The 20267-nt window shown below is 44.5% G+C and overlaps 1 protein-coding gene across 1 annotated transcript in view; it reads right to left on the reverse strand.

The window, feature by feature from the left end:
* Positions 1-11896, reverse strand: part of LOC139226181 (MLX-interacting protein-like) — a 413094-nt gene extending 401198 nt beyond the window's left edge. Inside the window, exon 1 of the mRNA XM_070856815.1 lies at positions 11566-11896. Coding sequence (XP_070712916.1) covers positions 11566-11852 — 287 coding nt within the window. The 5' untranslated portion in view covers positions 11853-11896. The remainder of the gene's footprint in view (positions 1-11565) is intronic.
* Positions 11897-20267: the final 8371 nt, after the last annotated feature.

Raw genomic sequence — 20267 nt, forward strand, 5'->3', positions numbered from 1 at the left:
TGTTTCCACTGGTCGGGGAGACTAGAACTAGGGGGCACAGCCTCAAAATACGGGGGAGCCAATTTAAAACCGAGTTGAGAAGGAATTTCTTCTCCCAGAGGGTTGTGAATCTGTGGAATTCTCTGCCCAAGGAAGCAGTTGAGGCTAGCTCATTGAATGTATTCAAGTCACAGATAAGATAGATTTTTAACCAATAAGGGAATTAAGGGTTATGGGGAACGGGCGGGTAAGTGGAGCTGAGTCCACGGCCAGATCAGCCATGATCTTGTTGAATGGCAGAGGGGCTAGATGGCCTACTCCTATTCTTAATTCTTATGTTATGTTACTCCATCCAACTCCTCACCCCCTCACACACACACTGTACCCCATCCAACTCCCCACCCCCTCACACACTTTACCCCATCCAACTCCCCACTCTCACACACACATTGTTCCCCATCCCTCTCCCCCTCACACACACACTGTATACCCCACACACACACAGTGAAATGCAAATTGTTTGTACTTGGAGTCAGATTCTAATTGCTAACGAGGGAAAGGCAGACAGCGGATTTCCTCATTTTCATTTGCCTTTTATAAAGTTCAAATTTGAAAGCAAACAAAGCTAGACGGAAACAGACTGGTGGGTAGCAGGGGAAGTGGAGAAAGAAACAAGTTGAGGATGATTGAGCCTTTGGCCACTCACTACCCACCCTCACAGGGAGTAAATGGGAGTTTGGGGGGCTGGGCGGAGTGGACAGAAGGTTAAGAGTGATGTGGTTCGCGGGGTTATGAAGAAAGGGACTGAGTGAGTAATTCAGCAACAGAGAGAGAGAGACAACATGCACACCATAATTGTTTAACGAGTTAAAAAGAAACATTCAAAGCATAAAAAGTCACGAGAATACCACAAACCAAAATTAACTATGAATAGAACATGTAAAATAAAAATTGAAAATAAATAATTTAAGAAAAAGGAAAAAGTGGCTAAAAATATGAATATACGAAACATTGAAAATACACCCATAGTTCATGTTACTAGACATCTCCACAGTGGTGGAATCTTATTAATCGGAGTCTGAAACGTTTTCCACGGATCTCGGGCTGTCTGGCTCTTTAAGCTGCTGGTCAGATCTGTCTCTGTGTCTGTGTCTTTTCCCCCCCACCCTCCGTATACACTCAATGCTCCTCCCCCACCACCCCCCCCCCCCCACCCTCTGTATACACGCCCAGTGTGCCCCCGCCCTGCGTATACACTCAGTGCACCCCTGCCCACAATATACACCCAGTGCCTCCACCCTCTGTATACAATGTGCCCCCCCCCACCCACCCTCTGCATACATTGTGTCCCCCTACCCTCGGTATACTCCCAATGCCCCCCACCCTCCGTATCCACTAGCAGTGTGCTCCTATGGATAGACAAGAGCACTGCACGAAGCCCAACCCAAAGACCTGCAAATGGTTAACCTCAGAATGTGCTGCTTTGTCACGAGTCCCACAGCACCGCTGCCCCAGAGAAGAGTTCACCTTCGATGAGTGATCAACATTTACTACATTGTGAGTAACTTTCACTGTTGTAACTTCCCCCGCCAAAAAATGCTTGTTTCTTAAAACGGGCAAAATGAGCATCTGCCTTTCAGTAGACACTGCAGCTGTTGTCTGAATTGCTGTTAAACTGCAATGATAAATGAATGGTCTGATCTACTTAATGCAGCAACGGCCTGCACTGATGGTGAGGAAATCTTAGTCAACACACTCTCCTTAAGAACATAAAGTGCTTTTGAAGCTCAGCTCAAGCATTAGCGGGACCATTAGGAAAGCTGCTAATCTTTGTACACTGGACTGTCGCCCAGGAGCTGCTGAAAGACTGTTTGTTTTACAAAACCCAGCTCATCTTAAGGAAATTAATGTTCTTTCCATAGTGTCACAAGATGTAGAATTTGCTAAACAAGATGCTACATTAAACTAAAAGTGTGATGCAACATACTGACGTTGCAAAAAAAAAACAACGCTTCAAACTGCCAGAGATTTTAAACACCAATACAAAAGCAAAATACTGTGGATGCAGAGATTTTAATTCAGGAAGGAAACAGGCACAGATGGGTGTTGTGTGCATCACTCAACGCTTTTTGAATTTGGGTACTAAAAAGTGAAAAGACTTGCATTTATATAGCGCCTCTCACAACCACCGGACGTCTCAAAGTGCTTTACAGAAAAATCAAGGGCAAAATTAAGGTCATCCTACCCGTGTAAACAAAGTGAACATCGTCAAAGAATAAAGATTCGCAGATGTTTTAAAGACAAAAAATACCGTTTTTAAAAAAAATTGCTAGACTATTTACGTGGGATATGATTTGCCTCATTCTTTGAATATACTTATGCTTATCTATATTGAAGTTAATTTGCTAATTAATTACACGCCCATTCTGCAAGTTTATTCATGTTTTCCTATATTTTACCACTGCTGTATTAACTACACCCCCATCCCCCCAATTTGGTGTTATCCACAAATTTTGAAATTGTACTTCCAATTCCAAAATCCAAACTGGAGTTTGTCCAAAACTCTGCTGTCTGTATCCTAACTCATGTTTCACCACTGTGCTCGCTGACCTACACTGGCTCCCGGTCTAGCAACACCACGATTTTAAAATCTCATCCTGGTTTTCAAATCCCTCCACAGCCTCGCCCCTCCCCAGCTCAAACCTCCTCCAGCACCACAACCCTCCGAAATCTCTGCATTCTTCCAATTCTTGAGCATCCTCCAATTTTCATCGCTCCATCATCGGTGGCCATGCCTTCAGCTGCCTGGGCTCCAAGCTCTGGAATTCCCTCCCTAAACCTCTCCGCCTCTCTTTCCTCCAAGACGCTCCTTAAAATCTACTTCTTTGACCAAGCTGTCCTAGTATCTCTTGTGGCTCTGTGGCAAATTTCTTTTGATGTCACTCCTGTAGAGGGCCTTGGGAAGTTTTACATTAAAGGTGCTATATAAATGCAAGTTGTTATTATAATTCTGTTATTGAAAAAGTACAGAATTTCTTTAGGGATTGGAGTTGGTAACCTTATGGTACATTTAAAATGCTGCTACTTGCCTGGCAACAATAGCTACAGGATCGATTCTGGCCAGGAACCACCTCATTTTCACGGTATGGCTTAAACTGCAATTCCTCTACCCAGTGTGCAAATGTGACTGGGCTCCTATTCCAATAATTGTCTGCAGTGCAAATGAGCGAGTATTTACACACTCTAAACATTTAAGGTAAATCGTGATAGATTGTTTCCACTGGATAGTAACAGGAATGCACAACTTTAAGATATTCATAAATGGGGAATTTCGACTTTTACACAGAGAATATGAAATGAAATTCTCTGTCACAGGCCATTATGAAGCATATGAGGCAGTTGATTGAAAGTTATAAATATTTCAGGGCATGTTAAGCAAACAGGAGAGTGGGTGTCACTGCAGAGACAGTGTTATGGACCGATGAGCCAAATAGCCTATTTCTGTGCTGTAATAGCCTATGAAAAACCACCAGATAGGTTTAAAATGTGCCAAGGGACCATCCAAACACTTTTTAAATCCAGGTTTGAGAGCACTGGAATTATACTCCTCCAGCAGGGCTCCTACATCACATCGGATAGAGTTGGGCTCAGCCTTGGCTGCAGAATGATGCGAAAATTGCGGTGAAGCAAAATCTTATTTGCTCCAAGCTGAAGTTTCAATATTAGCACTGCCTTACAGACAAGAACATGCAGAAGTGTGTCAATGTCAGGGAGCTTATCTCCTCGACATGAGGTAACACTCACACAGCATTTTAAAATAATAGTGCAAAGAGGAAGCACTTTTTCCCCAAGCACTGTACTGCAAGATATGGAAATTACACAAACTGTGGTCTGATTGAATCTCGCGGCCCATGTTGAGAACCAGTCACTCGACTATTCTGGAGCACCACTACCCTCAGGTCACACACCATTCTGACATGTATTGCTGCTCCTTCATCGTCGCTGGGTCATAACCCTACAAAACTCATGCCTAAACCATTGTGAAAGCAGCACCAAGGATTACAGTGGTAGTATGGAGACCCACCACCATCTTCTCAGGGCAACTAGGGATGGGCAATAAATGCAGCTTCATCAGCATTACCCCAATCCTCAGAACAATATTTGTAACGGTGGAATCGACGTGAAGAACAATACTGCAGAGTTGAGCATTCCCCCAGGATGGCTTAGTGAGGTGTACCATAGAGGAGTAGCAGACTGAACCGCCACTTTATTTTCCTCACAAGGCACCGTAACCTCAACTTCAGAAACCTTACAGACAGATATATGGCAAAAAACATCATAATTCTCGCCAAAGATTAAAACCATCACCAGTAGAATACATCACAAGTGCAATATTATAGCCATAGAATCATAGCATGGTAGAGCACAGGAGGCGGCCATTCGGCGCATCGAATCTGCATCCGCTCTTTCAAAGAGCAATCCAGTTAATCCCACTCCAGGCACTTTTCCCATGTCCCCACAATTTTGTCTTCTTCAATTATTTATCCAATTATCTTTTTGAAAACTATATTGAATCTGTACCCACCACCCCATCAGGCAGTGCGTTCCAAATCCGAGCCACTCGCTGCGTAAAAAGGGTTTTTCTCATGTTGCCAATGGTGGGTGGCCATGTGAATGAAACGGATAGTTTTTGTGCCCGTTTGGCCAAATTCTGGGTAAATGTGTGTTATGGATCTTAAGCAACTAGCTGTGTCTATTTTGTGTAGGGCTTTTTCAGCCAGACAAGAAACTTTCATCAAATCAGTCAGCAATGGATTTGTAAGCAAGTTTTAAAGGGGAGACAGCAGCCAGGTAAACCCACTGCATTATCCAGCCGAGCATGTACCCACTTACATTTCCATGCTGAAGTCAGTGCCGCAAACCTTGGTGAAGAACAGTGAGTTTATCAAACAGATTCGGCTACAGAAAATCAGTGAAGTCAAATCAATAAATTGCTTCAGAATCACAAGGATATGAAAGCAGATCACATGCCTGCACTCACGCACAGAATGATCATTCCCTTTCTCCCACCCTGCCACAAAGAAACACACAACTATGAAGTGAACTAATGTGTTACGAGCTCAAAGCCCAACGGCCAACACGATATAATGAGACTAATTCAGGACCATCAATAATTCATTTTTAATACATTCTATTTACCACTTTTGATTAGTGTTTGCTGACCTAAAGACTTACACAATTACTGCACTGTGCCAGAAGGCCAAAGTACATTGAAACACTAGAAGCTGAGCTGTTATTTCCTGCTTCCAGCTATTCACGGCTCAGCTGACAAAGTCATTATTGTGTTCAGCAAATCACTCTGCCACCTTTAGTGTTAACAGTAAAGAGCATTTATCTGCAGCCTCCTTCATCAACTAGAAACAGGTTACAAATACAAGTTGGAAAATAAATGAATCAATTTATTATATACTTTATTTCATAACAAAAATGAAAAGAATTAATCGATTAATATAGAATCATAGAATTGCAGCACAGAGGGAGGTCATTTGGCCCATCATGCCTGTGCCGGCTCTTCGAAAGCGCTATCCCATTAATCCCACTTCTCCGCAAATTTTCCCCTTCAAGTATTTATCCAATTTCCGGTTTGAAAGTTACTATTGAATCTGCTTCCACTGCCCTTTCAGGCAGCGCGTTACAGATCACAACAACTCACTGTGTAAAAAAAAAAAATCTCATCTCACCTCTGGTTCTTTTGACAATCACCTTTAATCTGTGCTCCCTGGTTACCGACCCTCTTGCCACTGGGAACAGTCTCTCTGTATTTAATCTATCAAAACCCTTCATGATTTAGATCATGTCTATCAAATCTCCTCTACTCTAAAAAGAGAACAACCCCAGCTTCTCCAGTCTCCACATAATTGAAATCCCTCATCCCTGATACTGTTCTAATAAATCTCCTCTCCCAGGCCTTGACATTCCTCCTTGCTTTTTACAGAAGTTTTTGTCTGTATCAGATTATTGATTTGCATTCTTGACACTAATAGTAAATAGATGATTGCTTATGGTTACCATAGGTTCGTTATGCAAGGTACAGAAATAGATATTTCATAAGTATATACAAAAAGTCAATTAATATGACCCAGGTTTTATTCAAGATTAAATATGTTAATATCAAACCCAGTGCCACAGTCTGCCCACCAGTCATCTCTATCCATGTGACTGCATTGTCTAATTCCACGTGGTATCTTTGCTATAAGTTTCCATGGCATATCTCGTATAACGTGAAAATGTTAATAGGTTTTTATTTATAAAATAGTTTATTTCTTTAACTATCCTCCCTGTTATTGCTTAAAAAAAATTCTAAGGCTGTTGGAGATGGTCATTGCCCGGCAGTTATGTGGTGCAAATGTTACTTGCAAATTGTCAGCCCAAGCCTGGGTATTATTCTACCTGCTGTAGGCTGGCATGGGCTGCTTCATTCTCAGAATAGTTAAGCACATGGTGTATGTTAGCCTCGGTTACCTGCTGGATGTAGCAAACAACTGCAAACTGACTTATCTACAAAAATCATGCAAGGCCAGCAAAACAGAACACCTAAAAGTTACAACATGGAACAGGTCATTCAGTCTGTGTCAGCATTTACCTTCCCTGCGAGCCAATCATCTTCATCTCATTTACCCTGTTCCTTCATCCCCCATCCAATCTAATCTTCAGCATTGACATAGTTTCTGCCTCAGCCTCTATGAGCCTTTTGAAAATGGATCTTACATTGGTCAGTCCTCTGCCACACATCCATTCAACACATTTACAATCCACTCAATTATCATTTTTGGAACCTTCACCACATCTTTCCCTATTTTCGTTGGGTGTATCTCAACAGGTCCTCCTTTAGCTCAGCTAACTTCTCTTGTACCGTGTCCTTGGTCAGGTCTGTGTTAGAATACTGTGTCCAGTTTTGGTCTCCTTGCATGTTGGGTGCTATTGAGGCATTGGAAAGAGTGCAGATGAGGGTCACTAAACACATTCCAAGTTTGAAGCATTTTAGTTACCAAGATAGGCTAAAAGAGCTGGGACTACGCACTTCAGAGAAGGACAGACTTAGGGGTGACTTATTCGGGGTTTGCAAGATGACGAAGAGAATAAATTTTGTTCCAGTTGATAATCTGATCCAATTAAATAGGTTTTGGAGGCCCAGGCATCACAATTTTAAGTTGTACAAGGCTAGATCTAGGTTCGATGTCAGGAGGTGGGTCTTTTCCAAGAGAATAAGGGACCTCTGGCTGGGGCGAAGATCACCTCATACAAAAGGTTGGCACTGTATGGGATGATCAGGGCCAGAGTGATCTCTGAGACTAGTTTTGATCACCTAAGGGGGCATGAGAGAAATTTCCCAGATTTTTTCTCCAATATTGTCCTGGGTGTTTAACTGGTTTTTCGCATCTTCCAGGAGATCACATGATTTTGGGTGGGGTGGGGAATGTCTACATCGTGATGCACAAGATATCACAAATTGTAGGGGACAGACTGGATGGACCAGAGGGTCCTTACCTGTCAGTCATCGTTTGTCCCTTTCTTTTATTTTAATATCTCTCAACATACCTTTAACCAATTCAGGATTTACCTCCTCCTAAAGGTTTTCTTTTGAAGTGAAATATTTGTTTAGTAGCCCTACTAATTCCTGCTTATCCTCTACTAACTCTCCTCTCAGAGAACCACTCAGATTTCACAATTCTCTTTACTGATGTAGAGATTCTCTCCTCATTCTCCCTCCTTGTTTCAGTCATTGAAGGTTGGCATGCAGGTACAGCAGGTGGTTAAGAAAGCAAATGGCATGTTGGCCTTCATAGTGAGGGGATTTGAGTACAGGGGCAGGGAGGTGTTGCTACAGTTGTACAGGGCCTTGGTGAGGCCACACCTGGAGTATTGTGTACAGTTTTGGTCTCCTAACTTGAGGAAGGACATTCTTGCTATTGAGGGAGTGCAGCGAAGGTTCACCAGACTGATTCCCGGAATGGCGGGACTGACCTATCAAGAAAGACTGGATCAACTGGGCTTGTATTCACTGGAGTTCAGCAGAATGAGAGGGGACCTCTTAGAAACGTTTAAAATTCTGACGGGGTTAGACAGGTTAGATGCAGGAAGAATGTTCCCAATGTTGGGGAAGTCCAGAACCAGGGGACACAGTCTAAGGATAAGGGGTAAGCCATTTAGGACCGAGATGAGGAGGAACTTCTTCACCCAGAGAGAGTGGTGAACCTGTGAAATTCTCTACCACAGAAAGTAGTTGAGGCCAATTCACTAAATATATTCAAAAAGGAGTTAGATGAAGTCCTTACTACTAGTGGGATCAAGGGGTATGGCGAGAAAGCAGGAATGGGGTACTGAAGTTGCATGTTCAGCCATGAACTCATTGAATGGCGGTGCAGGCTAGAAGGGCCAAATGGCCTACTCCTGCACCTATTTTCTATGTTTCTATGTTTCCCATCCCTTTCCTAATCGCTGTCCTTATTTTGTCATTCCCTCATTTTTATTATACCTACGGCCCTTTAATAATAGTTGTTTCTAATCTCTTGTTTTCATTCAGTATTATGAAATAGAATATATTTATTCTGCAACTTTGCAATCTTTTTTAGGAATGTTCCATTCTTGATCTGCAGTCCTGTGTGCAAATGGCTCTTCCCTCTTCCTTCAGCTAGCTCACACCTAAAATCTGCTTGTTTTTGTACTAACTTTCCCCTATTTGGACCAGGAACCTTATTGTGTTATGACCAGTGCTCCAATACACCTGTTGGAACACAGCTTGGAATCCTTACACAATTGGAGAGAAATCGTTGATGATCCAGTTTATATTTTTAAGAGCTCTATCAAAGACTAAAGACAGTGAATGCTATCCCAATTTTTACAATTTCAGGGTTTAGTACAATCTTCTCGCTTTCTATTTTGCTCTCACCACTCTGATACCCAAGGTTTCTAGGACAACATCTGTGACAGCAGGCATTCCTTGGAGCCTTTGCTGCAACTGCCACACACACCAAAGTGGGCTCTACTCACAAAGCCCTCCTTCAAGATGCCCCTGACATGGGCAATGAACACCAAGTGCTGCCACCTATGCACATTGTCAGACACATTCCCAGTGCCTGTACATGCAGTGGAATACTGCGTGCAGTTTTGGTTTCTATATTTACGAAAGGATATACTTGCTTTGGAGGCAGTTCAGAGAAGATTCACTCGATTGATTCTGGGGATGAGGGTGTTGACTTTTGAGGAAAGATCGAGTAGGTTGAGCCTCTACTCATTGGAATTCAGAAGAATGAGAGGTGATCTTATCGAAATGTATAAAATTGAGGGGGCTTGACAAGGTGGATGGAGAGAGGATGTTTCCACTGATGGGAGAGACTAGAACTAGAGGGCATGATCTTAGAATAAGGGGCTACCCATTTAAAACAGAGATGAGGAGAAATTTCTTCTCTCAGAGGGTTGTAAATTTGAGAAACTTGCTGCCTCAGAGAGCCGTGGAAGCTGGGATATTGAATAAATTTAAGACAGAAATAGATAGTTTCTTAAATGCTATGGGGATAAGGGGTTATTGGGAGCTGGCGGGGAAATGGAGCCGAGTCCATGATCGGATCAGCCATGATCTTATTGAATGGCGGAGCAGGCTCGAAGGGCCGTATGGCCTACTCCTGTTCCTATTTCTTATGTTCTTATCCGGCTTTTAAATGTTGGACCCATAAGATTTGGACATCAAGGCTCTTCAAACAAGAACCTTTGGTCCACCTCCTCTTCCACAGCCAAATTCCTCCTCTGTAGGCTTCTCTCTGGCTCACTCTCTAATGCCCCCAGGATGGATATCTCTGGGCTGGTTCTAGGAACAGAGAGGGTAATTGATAGTTCAGGAGATGAGGGGCTCACCAACCCATAAGCACAGGGTCTGAGAGATTTACTTCCTCATGCTAAATCACATCAGAAAGAGGAAGAGTAGGACGACAAGGAGTAGAATGTGCTGCTGAAGAACAGAACAGAACAGACGTGACTTTCAGTAAAATGAATTAAAGTGTGGGGTGGAGGTGGGAGAAGGGATCATGATGTAGTTTTCTGACAGGTAATGTTGGATCCAATAGGATGAGAAGTGGAGCAGAATCTCCTGATAAATCTTCCCTCCAACTTCCGCATTTCCAACTGATTTTGACTGCTGTCTCCCTGGATCTCCATCACTTCCTACTCATAAAGGAGTTCCCAAAGTCAGAGGGTGTGGAGGCTGTGCTCAATGCCAGACCTGGTTATGGTCATTCTTGCACCAGTAAGAACATAAGAATTAGGAACAGGAGTAGGCCATCTAGCCCCTCGAGCCTGCTCCGCCATTCAATAAGATCATGGCTGATCTGGCCGTGGACTCAGCTCCACTTACCCGCCCGCTCCCCATAACCCTTAATTCCCTTATTGGTTAAAAATCTATCTAGATCTGTGATTTGAATACATTCAATGAGCTAGCCTCAACTGCTTCCTTGGGCAGAGAATTCCACAGATTCACAACCCTCTGGGAGAAGAAATTCCTTCTCAACTCGGTTTTAAATTGGCTCCCCCGTATTTTGAGGCTGTGCCCCCTAGTTCTAGTCTCCCCGACCAGTGGAAACAACCTCTCTGCCTCTATCTTGTCTATCCCTTTCATTATTTTAAATGTTTCTATAAGATCACCCCTCATCCTTCTGAACTCCAACGAGTAAAGACCCAGTCTACTCAATCTATCATCATAAGGTAACCCTCTCATCTCTGGAATCAGCCTAGTGTATATGGGACTGTGGAGTATGCACCGAGTGTTCTGGCCACCTCCTTGTACTGTGTCTGGGCACACCCATTCCATAGCCATCTCGGTCAACAACTCCCTCAATTAACATAACAAAAGAACAGATTATCTGGTCATTATCACATTGTTGGTGGTGGGAGCTTGCTTGTGCACAAATTGGCTGCTGTGTTTAATACATTACACCAGTGACGACACTTCAAAAAGTACATCATTGTCTGTAAAGCGCTTTCAGTCATCCGGTAGTCATGAAAGGCGCTCTATAAATGCAAGTCTTTCTTTTTTCTACTCAGTCCCAAACAGGATCTAATTTCTTGCTTTATTTGGGCAGCACCAATTTCTGAACACTCGGGAGCCCAGCTCCCTGAAGACATTCTGCAACCCTGTTCACAAATAAACCTCAGGTGGAGCGCGACTTAGTGCTCATGTCCACCAGGGCGGCTCTCACACTGAACCCCGCGGCCCCCAAATCCCACCCGAAGCTTACACCTGCTCGAAAAATGAACTTTGATCGAGCCAAGAAGTGTGTCATCTGCTCAATTCCTGTGTGTCCAACAAAACGGTCAGACTTCTGTAAGGAACACACTGGTTTGTTTCTCAGGAGCCAGCCAAAAACAGAAACACTCATTTAAATAGTTTCGGACACAACCTTCCGCAGCAACAGGTCGCACCTGGAGCAACGCCGCGGGAGAGCCGGCAGCGGGGTCGGTAGCGTTTCCCGCGTCTGAGGGCCGGACGGACAGCCCCGGCGCGGCGCCCCTCACCCTCCCGCCCCCCGGCGGTACCTGTAGGCCAGGGTCATGCACTCCAGCAGCCGGCTCAGGCTCGGGTCGATGTTGAGGCGGCCGCGGCTCCGGGGCCCGAAGCGGTAGGTGCGGCAGGTCCGCCGGTTCACCGTGTCGAAGTCGCAGCCCCGGCGCTCACCGTGCGGGCTCGACACCATGAAGTGCCCGCTGTGGATCACCTGCGAGCGGCTGCCGGCCGACCTGGCCCCCCGGGGCACCGGCCCTTCCCCCGCCGGGCCCTCGCACCCGGCCACCCGGGGCACCAGCCTTTCCCTCGCCGCACTCATAGCACTGACAGCCCGCCGGCAGCACTGCGGCTCCTCCACATAATAATCCCACCGCCCGCCGCTATTGGACTGCATTAACATAATGAGTTCACCGCCCACAGCTATTGGGCTGCATTAACATAATGAGCCCACCGCTATTGGGCTGTATTAACATAATAAGCCCACCGCTCGCCGCTATTGGGCTGTATTAACATAATGAGTCCACCGCCCGCAGCTATTGGACTGCATTAACATAATGATCCCGCCGCTATTTGGCAACATTAACATAATAAGCCCACCGCCCGCCGCTATTGGGCAGGTCAGTGAGCACCTGGGGGGAGCAGCCCAGCTGATCCAGGGTCCCCCCAGGACCATTGACCTGGGCCTCTCTCCCAGAAGCTCATTGCTGCATATTCCCAGCATTTTCTGTTTGTAGTAAGGTAGTCGAGATCATCCTGTGCAGTGCCTCGTTGTCACCTGCTCCAGCCACACTGCGCCACAATCTGGATCCCCATGGATCCCACTGGCAGGGCAAGCTCGACTTTCCTAACTTCCCTGTGACGTTCTTCAATTGGCCAATATTCACTGGAGATTAAACAACGAGTGAAACATTAAAATTCTTAGAGGGCTTGACAAGGTAGATGCCGAGAGGCTGTTCCCCCGTGCTAGAGAGTCTAGAACTAGGGGGCATAGATTCAGGATAAGGGGTTGGCCATTTTGGACTGAGATGAGGAAAAATTTCTTCCCCCAGAGGGTTGTGAATCTTTGCAATTCTCTATCCCAGGGGGCTGTGGATAAGAACCATCAGAACCATAGAATTAGGAGCAGGAGGACGTCATACAACCCTTTGAACCTGTTCCACCATTCAATATCATGGCTGATCATCAATCTCAACTCCACTTTCCTGCTTGATCCCTATAGAGTCCAAAAATCTATCTTATTCTTGAATACATTCAATGTTTCAGCATCCACAGTACTTTAGGGTAGAGAATTCCAAAGATTCACAATCTTCTGAGTGAAGGAATTCCTACTCATCTTAACCATAAATGGCCAACCCATTATCCTGAGACTATGCGCTCCCTCGTCCTAGACTCTCCAGCTATGGGAAACAATCTCTCAGCATCTACCCTATCAATCCCCATCAGTATCTTATATGTTTCAATGAGATCACCTTTTATTCTTAAACTCCTGAGAGTATACGCCAAATCTACTCAATTTCTTCTCAGAGGACAATCCTCTCATCCCAGGAATCACTCTAGTGAACCTTCATTGCACAACCTCCAAGGCAAGTATGTCCTTCCTCAAATAAGACGACCAAAACTCTGCACAGTACTCCAGGTGTGGTCCCACCAAAGCCCTGTACAAGTGTAGCAAGATTTCCTTACTCTTGTATTCCAACCCCTTGCAATAAAGGCCAACATGCAATCTGCCTTCTTAATTGCTTGCTGTACCTGCATGCCAACTTTCTGTGTTTCCTGTACGAGGACATCTAAAGCTCTCCGAACACCTACATTTAATAGTTTCTCACTATTCAAAAATTATTCTGTTTTTCTATTCTTCCTACCAAAGTGAATAACCTCACATTTCCCAACATTACACTCTGCCACCTTATTGCCCACTCACCTAACCTGTCTATATTCTTTTGCAGGCTCTTTCTGTCCTCCTCACAAACTTACTTTCCCACCTAGCTTTGTATCGTCAGCAAACCTGGATACATTGCACTTGGTCCCTTCATCTAAGTAATTAATACAGATTGTGAATAGCTGAGGCCCAAGCACTGATCCCTGCGGCACCTCACAGCCTGCCAACCTGAAAATGACCGATGGCAAGTAAAATCAAGGAAAACTCAAAGATGTTTTATAAATAAATTAAGAGCAAGAGGATAACTAAAGAAAGAGTGGGGCCTATTAGAGACCATAAAGGTAATCTGTGTGTGGAGGCGGAAGATGTGGGTATGGTTCTTAATGAATACTTTGCATATGTTTTCAAAAATGAGAGGGACAATGCAGACATTGCAATCAGGAAGGAGGAGAATGAAATATTAGATGAAATAAACATAGTGAGAGAGGAAGCATTAAGGGGCTTAGTAGCTTTGAAAGTGGATAAATCCCCAGGCCCGGATGAAATGTATCCCAGGCTGTTAAGAGAAGCAAACGAGGAAATAGCAGAGGCTCTGACCATCATTTACCAATCCTCTCTGGCTACAGGTGTGGTGCCGGAGGACTGGAGGACTGCTAATGTTGAACCTTTGTTTGAAAAGGGAGAAAGGGATAGACTGAGTAATTACAGGCCAGTCAAACGAACCTCAATGGTGGGAAAATTATTGGAAAAAATCCTGAGGGACAGGATAAATCTTCATTTAGAAAGACACGGATTAATCAAGGATAGTCAGCATGGATTTGTTACGGGAAGGTCGTGTCTGTCTAACTTAATTGCATTTTTCGAGGAGGTGACCAGGAGGGTCGATGAGGGCAGTGTGTTTGATGTAGTGTACATCGATTTTAGCAAAGCTTTTGATAAGATCCCACATGGCAGACTGGTCACAAAAATAAAAGCCCATAAGATCCAGGCCAAAGTGGCACGTTGAATCCAAAATCGGTTCAGGCAAGAAGCAAAGGGTAATGGTCGATGGGGTGTTTTTGTGACTGGAAGGCTGTTTCCAGTGGGGTTCCGCAGGGCCCAGTACTCGGTCCCTTGTTTTTGTGGTATATATCAATGATTTGGACTTGAATGTAGGGGGTATGATTAAGAATTGATATTAAAATTGGCTGTGTGGTTGATAATAAAGAAGAATGCTGTAGCAAGATATCAATGAACTGATCAGACGGGCAGAACAGTGGCAAATGGAGTTCAATCCGGATAAGTGTGAGGTAATGCATTTGGGGAGGGTTAACAAAGCAAGGGAATACACATTAAATGGTAAGACACTGAGAAGTGTAGAGGAACAAAGGGATCTTAGAATGCATATCCACATTCCCTGAAAGTAGCAGGCTAGGTAGATAAGATGGTTAAGAAGGCATACAGAATACTTGACTTTATTAGCTAAGGCTTAGAATACAAGAGCAGGGAAGTTATGCTTGAACTGTATAAAACACGAGTTAGCACACAGCTAATGAGAATGAATTTTAGCTGTGAGGAAAGATTTGACAGGCTGGGTTTGTTTTCTTTGGAACAGGAGGTCGAGGAGAGACCCGACTGAGGTGAAATTATGAGGGGCCTAGATAGAGTGGATAGGAAGGACTTATTTCCCTTAGCAGAGGGATCAACAACAATGGGACATAGATTTCAAGAAATTGATAGAAGGTTTAGAGGCGATTTGAGGGGAGATTTCTTCATGCAGAGGGTGGTGGGGGTCTGGAATACACTGCCTGAAAGGGTGGTAGAGGCAGAAACTCTCACCAGATTTAAAAAGTACTTGGATATGCATTTGAAGTGCCATAACCTACAGGACTATGGACCAAGAGCTGGAAAGTGGGATTAGGCTGGATGGCTTTTTGTCGGCCGGCGCGGACACAATGGGCCAAAATGGCTTCTTTCCATGCTATAAATTTCTATGATATATCTATTCTCTATTTTTTGTCCGTTAACCAATCCTCTACCCATGCCAATATATTATCCTCAACCCCATGAACCCTTGTCTTGCATAATAACCTTTTATGTGGCACCATATCGAATGTCTTGTGAAAATCCAAATATACTGCACCCACTGGTTCCCCTTTATCTACCCTGCTAGTTACATAGAGACATAGAAAACAGGTGCAGGAGTAGGTCTTTCAGCCCCTTGAACCTGCACCACCGTTCAATAAGATCATGGCTGATCATTCACCTCAGTACCCCTTTCCTGCTTTCCCTCCATACCCCTTGATCCCTTTAGCCGTAAGGGCCATATCTAACTCCCTCTTGAATATATCCAATGAACTGGTATGAACAACTCTCTGCAGTAGAAAATTCCACAGGTTAACAATTCTCTGAGTGAAGAAATTTCTCCTCATCTCAGTCCTAAATGGCTTACTCCTTATTCTTAGACTGTGTCCACTGGTTCTGGACTTCCCCATCATCGGAAACATTCTTCCCGCATCTAACCTATCCAGTCCCGTCAGAATTTTATATGTTTCTATGAGATTCCCTCTCATCCTTCTAAACGCCAGTGAATACAGGTCCAGTCGATCCAGTCTCTCCTATGTCAGTCCTGCCATCCCGGGAGTCAGTCTGGTGAACCTTCGCTGCAATCCCTCAATAGCAAAAACATCCTTCTTCAGATTAGGAGACCAAAACGGAACACAATATTCCAGGTGAGGCCTCACCAAGGCCCTGTACAACTGCAGTAAGACCTCCCTGCTCCTATACTCAAATCCCCTAGCTATGAAGGTCGACATACCATTTGCCTTCTTCACCGCCTGCTGAACCTGCATGCCAACTTTCAATGACTGATGTACCATGACACCCAGGTCTCGTTGCATCTCCCTTTTTCCTAATCTGCCGCCATTCAGATAATATTCTGCCTTCGTGTTTTTGCCTCACATTTATCCACATTATACTGCATCTGCCATGCATTTGCCAACTCATCTAACCAAGTCACCCTGCAGCCTCTTAGCATCCTCCTCACAGCTCACACCGCCACCCAGCTTAGTGTCATCTGCAAACTTGGAGATATTACACTCAATTCCTTCTTCTAAATTATTGGTGTATACTGTAAATAGCTGGGGTCCCAGTACTGAGCCCTGCGACACCCCACTAGTCACTGCCTGCCATTCTGAAAAGAACCCGTTTATTCCCACTCTTTGCTTCCTGTCTGCCAACCAGTTCTCTATCCACGTCAATACATTACCCCCAATACCATGTGTTTTAATTTTGCACACTAATCTCTTGTGTGGGACCTTGTCAAAAGCCTTTGAAAAGTCCAAATACACTATATCCACTGGTTCTCCCTTATCCACTCTACTAGTTACATCCTCAAAAAAATTACAGAAGATTTGTCAAGCATGATTTCCCTGAAAGCTGAAATCCATGCTGACTTGGACCGATCCTGGCACTGCTTTCCAAATGCGCTGCTATTACATCTTTAATAATTGATTCCAACATTTTCCCCACTGCCGATGTCAGGTCGATAATTCAGTTTTCTTTCTCCCTTTTTAAAAAAAGTGGTGTTACATTAGTTACCCTCCAATCCATAGGAACTGATCCAGAGTTTATAGAATGTTGGAAAATGACCACCAATACATCCACTATTTCTAGGGCCACTTCCTTAAGTAATCTTGGATGCAGACTATCAGGCCCTGGGGATTTATCGGCCTTCAATCCCATCAATTTCCCTGACTAATAAGGATTTCCTTCAGTTCTTCCTTCTTGCTAGACTCACGGTCCCCTAGTATTTCCAGAAGGTTATTTGTGTCTTCCTTAGTGAAAACAGAACCAAAGTATTTGTTCAATTGGCTGCCATTTCTTTGTTCCCCATTATAAATTCACCTGATTCTGACTGCAAGGGACCTACATTTCTTTTCACTAATCTTTTTCTCTTCACATATCTATAGAAGCTTTTGCAGTCAGTTTTTATGTTCCCTGCAAGCTTACTCTCATGCTCTATTTTTCCCCCTCCTAACTAAACCCTTTATCCTCCTCTGCTGAATTCTACATTTCTCCCAGTCCTCAGGTTTGCTGCTTTTTCTGGCCAATTTATATGCCTCTTCCTAGGATTTAACACTTTCCTTAATTTCCTTTGTTAGCCACGGTTGAGCCACCTTCCCCGTTTTATTTTTACGCCAGACAGGGATGTACAATTGTTGAAGTTCATCCATGTGATCTTTAAATGTTTGCCATTGCCTATCCACAGTCAACCCTTTAAGTATCACTTGCCAGTCTATTCTAGCCAATTCACGTCTCATACCATTGAAGTTACCTTTCTTTAAGTTCAGGACATTTGTCTCTGAATTAACTGTGTCAGTCTCTATCTTAATTCTTTATGGTCACTCTTCCCCAAGGGGCCTCGCACAAGATTGCTAATTAATCCCCTCTCATTACACAACACCCAATCTAGGATGGCCAGCTCTTTCGTTGGTTCCTCGACATATTGGTCTAGAAAACCATCACTTATACACTCCAGGAAATCCTCCTCCACCGTATTGCTACCAGTTTGGTTAGTCCAATCTATATGTAGATTAAAGTCACCCATGATAATTGCTGTACCCTTATTGCAAGCATCCCTAATTTCCTGTTTGATGCCATCCCCAACCTCACTACTACTGTTTGGTGGTCTGTACACAACTCCCACTTGCGTTTTCTGCCCTTTGGTGTTCTGCAGTTCTACCCATACAGATTCCACATCATCCAAACTAATGTCCTTCCTTACTATTGCATTAATCTCTTTAACCAGCAACGCTACCCCACCTCCTTTTCCTTTCTGTCTATCCTTCCTGAATAGTGAATACCCCTGGATGTTGAGTTCGCAACCTTGGTCACCCTGGAGCCATTTCTCCGTAATCCGTGAACAGGTATCTGCGCAGTTAATTCATCCACCTTATTAAGAATGCTCCTTGTATTGAGACAGAGCCTTCAGGCTTGTTTTTTGACACTCTTTGTCCTTTTATAATGATGTTGTAATATGGCCCTTTTTGATTTTTGCCTTTGATTTCTCTGCCTCCACTTTTCCTTATCTCCTTTCTACCTTTTGCTTCTGCCCCCATTTTACTTCCCTCTGTCTCCCTGTATCGATTCCCATCCCCCTGGCATATTAGTTTAAACTCCCCCCCCCCCCCCCCAACAGCACTAACAAACACTCCACACCCCCACACCCCCACACCCCCCCCCCCCCCCCGCCGCAGGACATCGGTTCCGGTCCTGCCCAGGTGCAGACCGTCCAGTTTGTATTGGTCCCACCTCTCCCAGAACTGATTCCAATGTCCCAGGAATTTGAATCCCTCCCTCTTGCACCATTCCTTAAGCCATGTATTCATCTTAACTATCCTGCTTTTTCTACTCTGACTAGCATGTGGCACTGGTAGCAATCCTGAGATTACTACCTTTGAGGTCCTACTTTTTAAATTTAACTCCTAGCTCCCTAAATTCAGCTTGTAGGACTTCATCCCGTTTTTTACCTATACCGTTGGTACCTATATGCACCACGACAACTGGCTGTTCACCCTTCCCCTCCAGAATGCCCTGCAGCAGTTCCGAAACATCCGTGACCCTTGCACCAGGGAGGCAACATACCATCCTGGAGTATCGATTGCAGCCGCAGAAACGCCCATCTATTCCTCTTACAATAGAATCCCCTACCACTGTAGCTCTCCCACTCTTTTTTCTGCCCTCCTGTGCAGCAGAGCCACCCATGGTGCCATTAACTTGGCTGCTGCTGCCTTCCCCTGATGGACTATCTCCTCCAACAGTACCGAAAATGGTATATCTGTTTTGGAGGGAGATGACTGCAGGGGACCCCTGCACTATCTTCCTACTCCTGCTCTGCCTGACGGTCACCCATTCCCTATCTGCCTTTGTAACCTTTACCTGCGGTGTGAGCAACTCACTTAGTGTGCTATTCACGACATCCTCAGCATCATGGATGCTCCAGAGTGAACCCATGCGCAGCTCCAGTGCCGCATTGCGGTCTGACAGGAGCTGCAGCCGGATACACTTCCCGCACACATAGTAGTCAGGGACACTGGAGGCGTCCGATTTCCCACATAGCACAGGAGGAGCATGACACGGGTCTGGGTTCTCCTGTTACAACTTAACCCTTAAATTAACTTAATTTGGCAACAATGCCAAAGGTTTCTCACTGGTAAGAAAAAAGATAAAGAAAAAAGAAAAACTACTCACCAATCAACCAGCCAATCACTTACCCACTTGGCTGTGACATCACACTTCAATTTCTTTTTACTTCTTTGTTTTACCTTCGGCCTCGATCTCCCGGCGTGTGCTGCTCCTCCCGACTCCCCGCACCCTTTTATCAGGGCCTCGATCTCTCGGCGTGTGTTACTCCTCCAACTCCCCGCGCCCTTTTAAAGTGCCACATAATAGGCTTGCAAGCAAAGTTGGTGCCCATGGAATAAAAGGGACAGTAGCAGCATGGATACAAAATTGGAAACAGTAGTAGTAGTGAACGGTTGTTTTTAACACTGGAGAAAGGTACATAGTGGTGTTCCCTAGGGGTCGATACTAGAAGCACTGCTTTTCTTGATATATGTTGATGACTTAGTGTTGGGTGTACAGGGCACAATTTCAAAATTTGCAGTTGACACAAAAATTAGAAGTGTAGTGAACTGTGAGGAGGATAGTGATCGACTAGGTAACAGGGCAGGTTGTGAAAGCAGTTAAAAAGCACATGGAATTCTGGGCTTCATAGAGGCATAGAGTACAAAAGCAAGGGAGTTAGGATGAACCTTTATAAAACACTGGTGCGGCCTCAACTGGAGTATTAGACATGTTTGCTTATGGACCAAG

Source organism: Pristiophorus japonicus, chromosome 16 (genome assembly GCF_044704955.1).
Source record: "Pristiophorus japonicus isolate sPriJap1 chromosome 16, sPriJap1.hap1, whole genome shotgun sequence".
In the NCBI taxonomy this organism is placed as follows: domain Eukaryota; kingdom Metazoa; phylum Chordata; class Chondrichthyes; family Pristiophoridae; genus Pristiophorus; species Pristiophorus japonicus.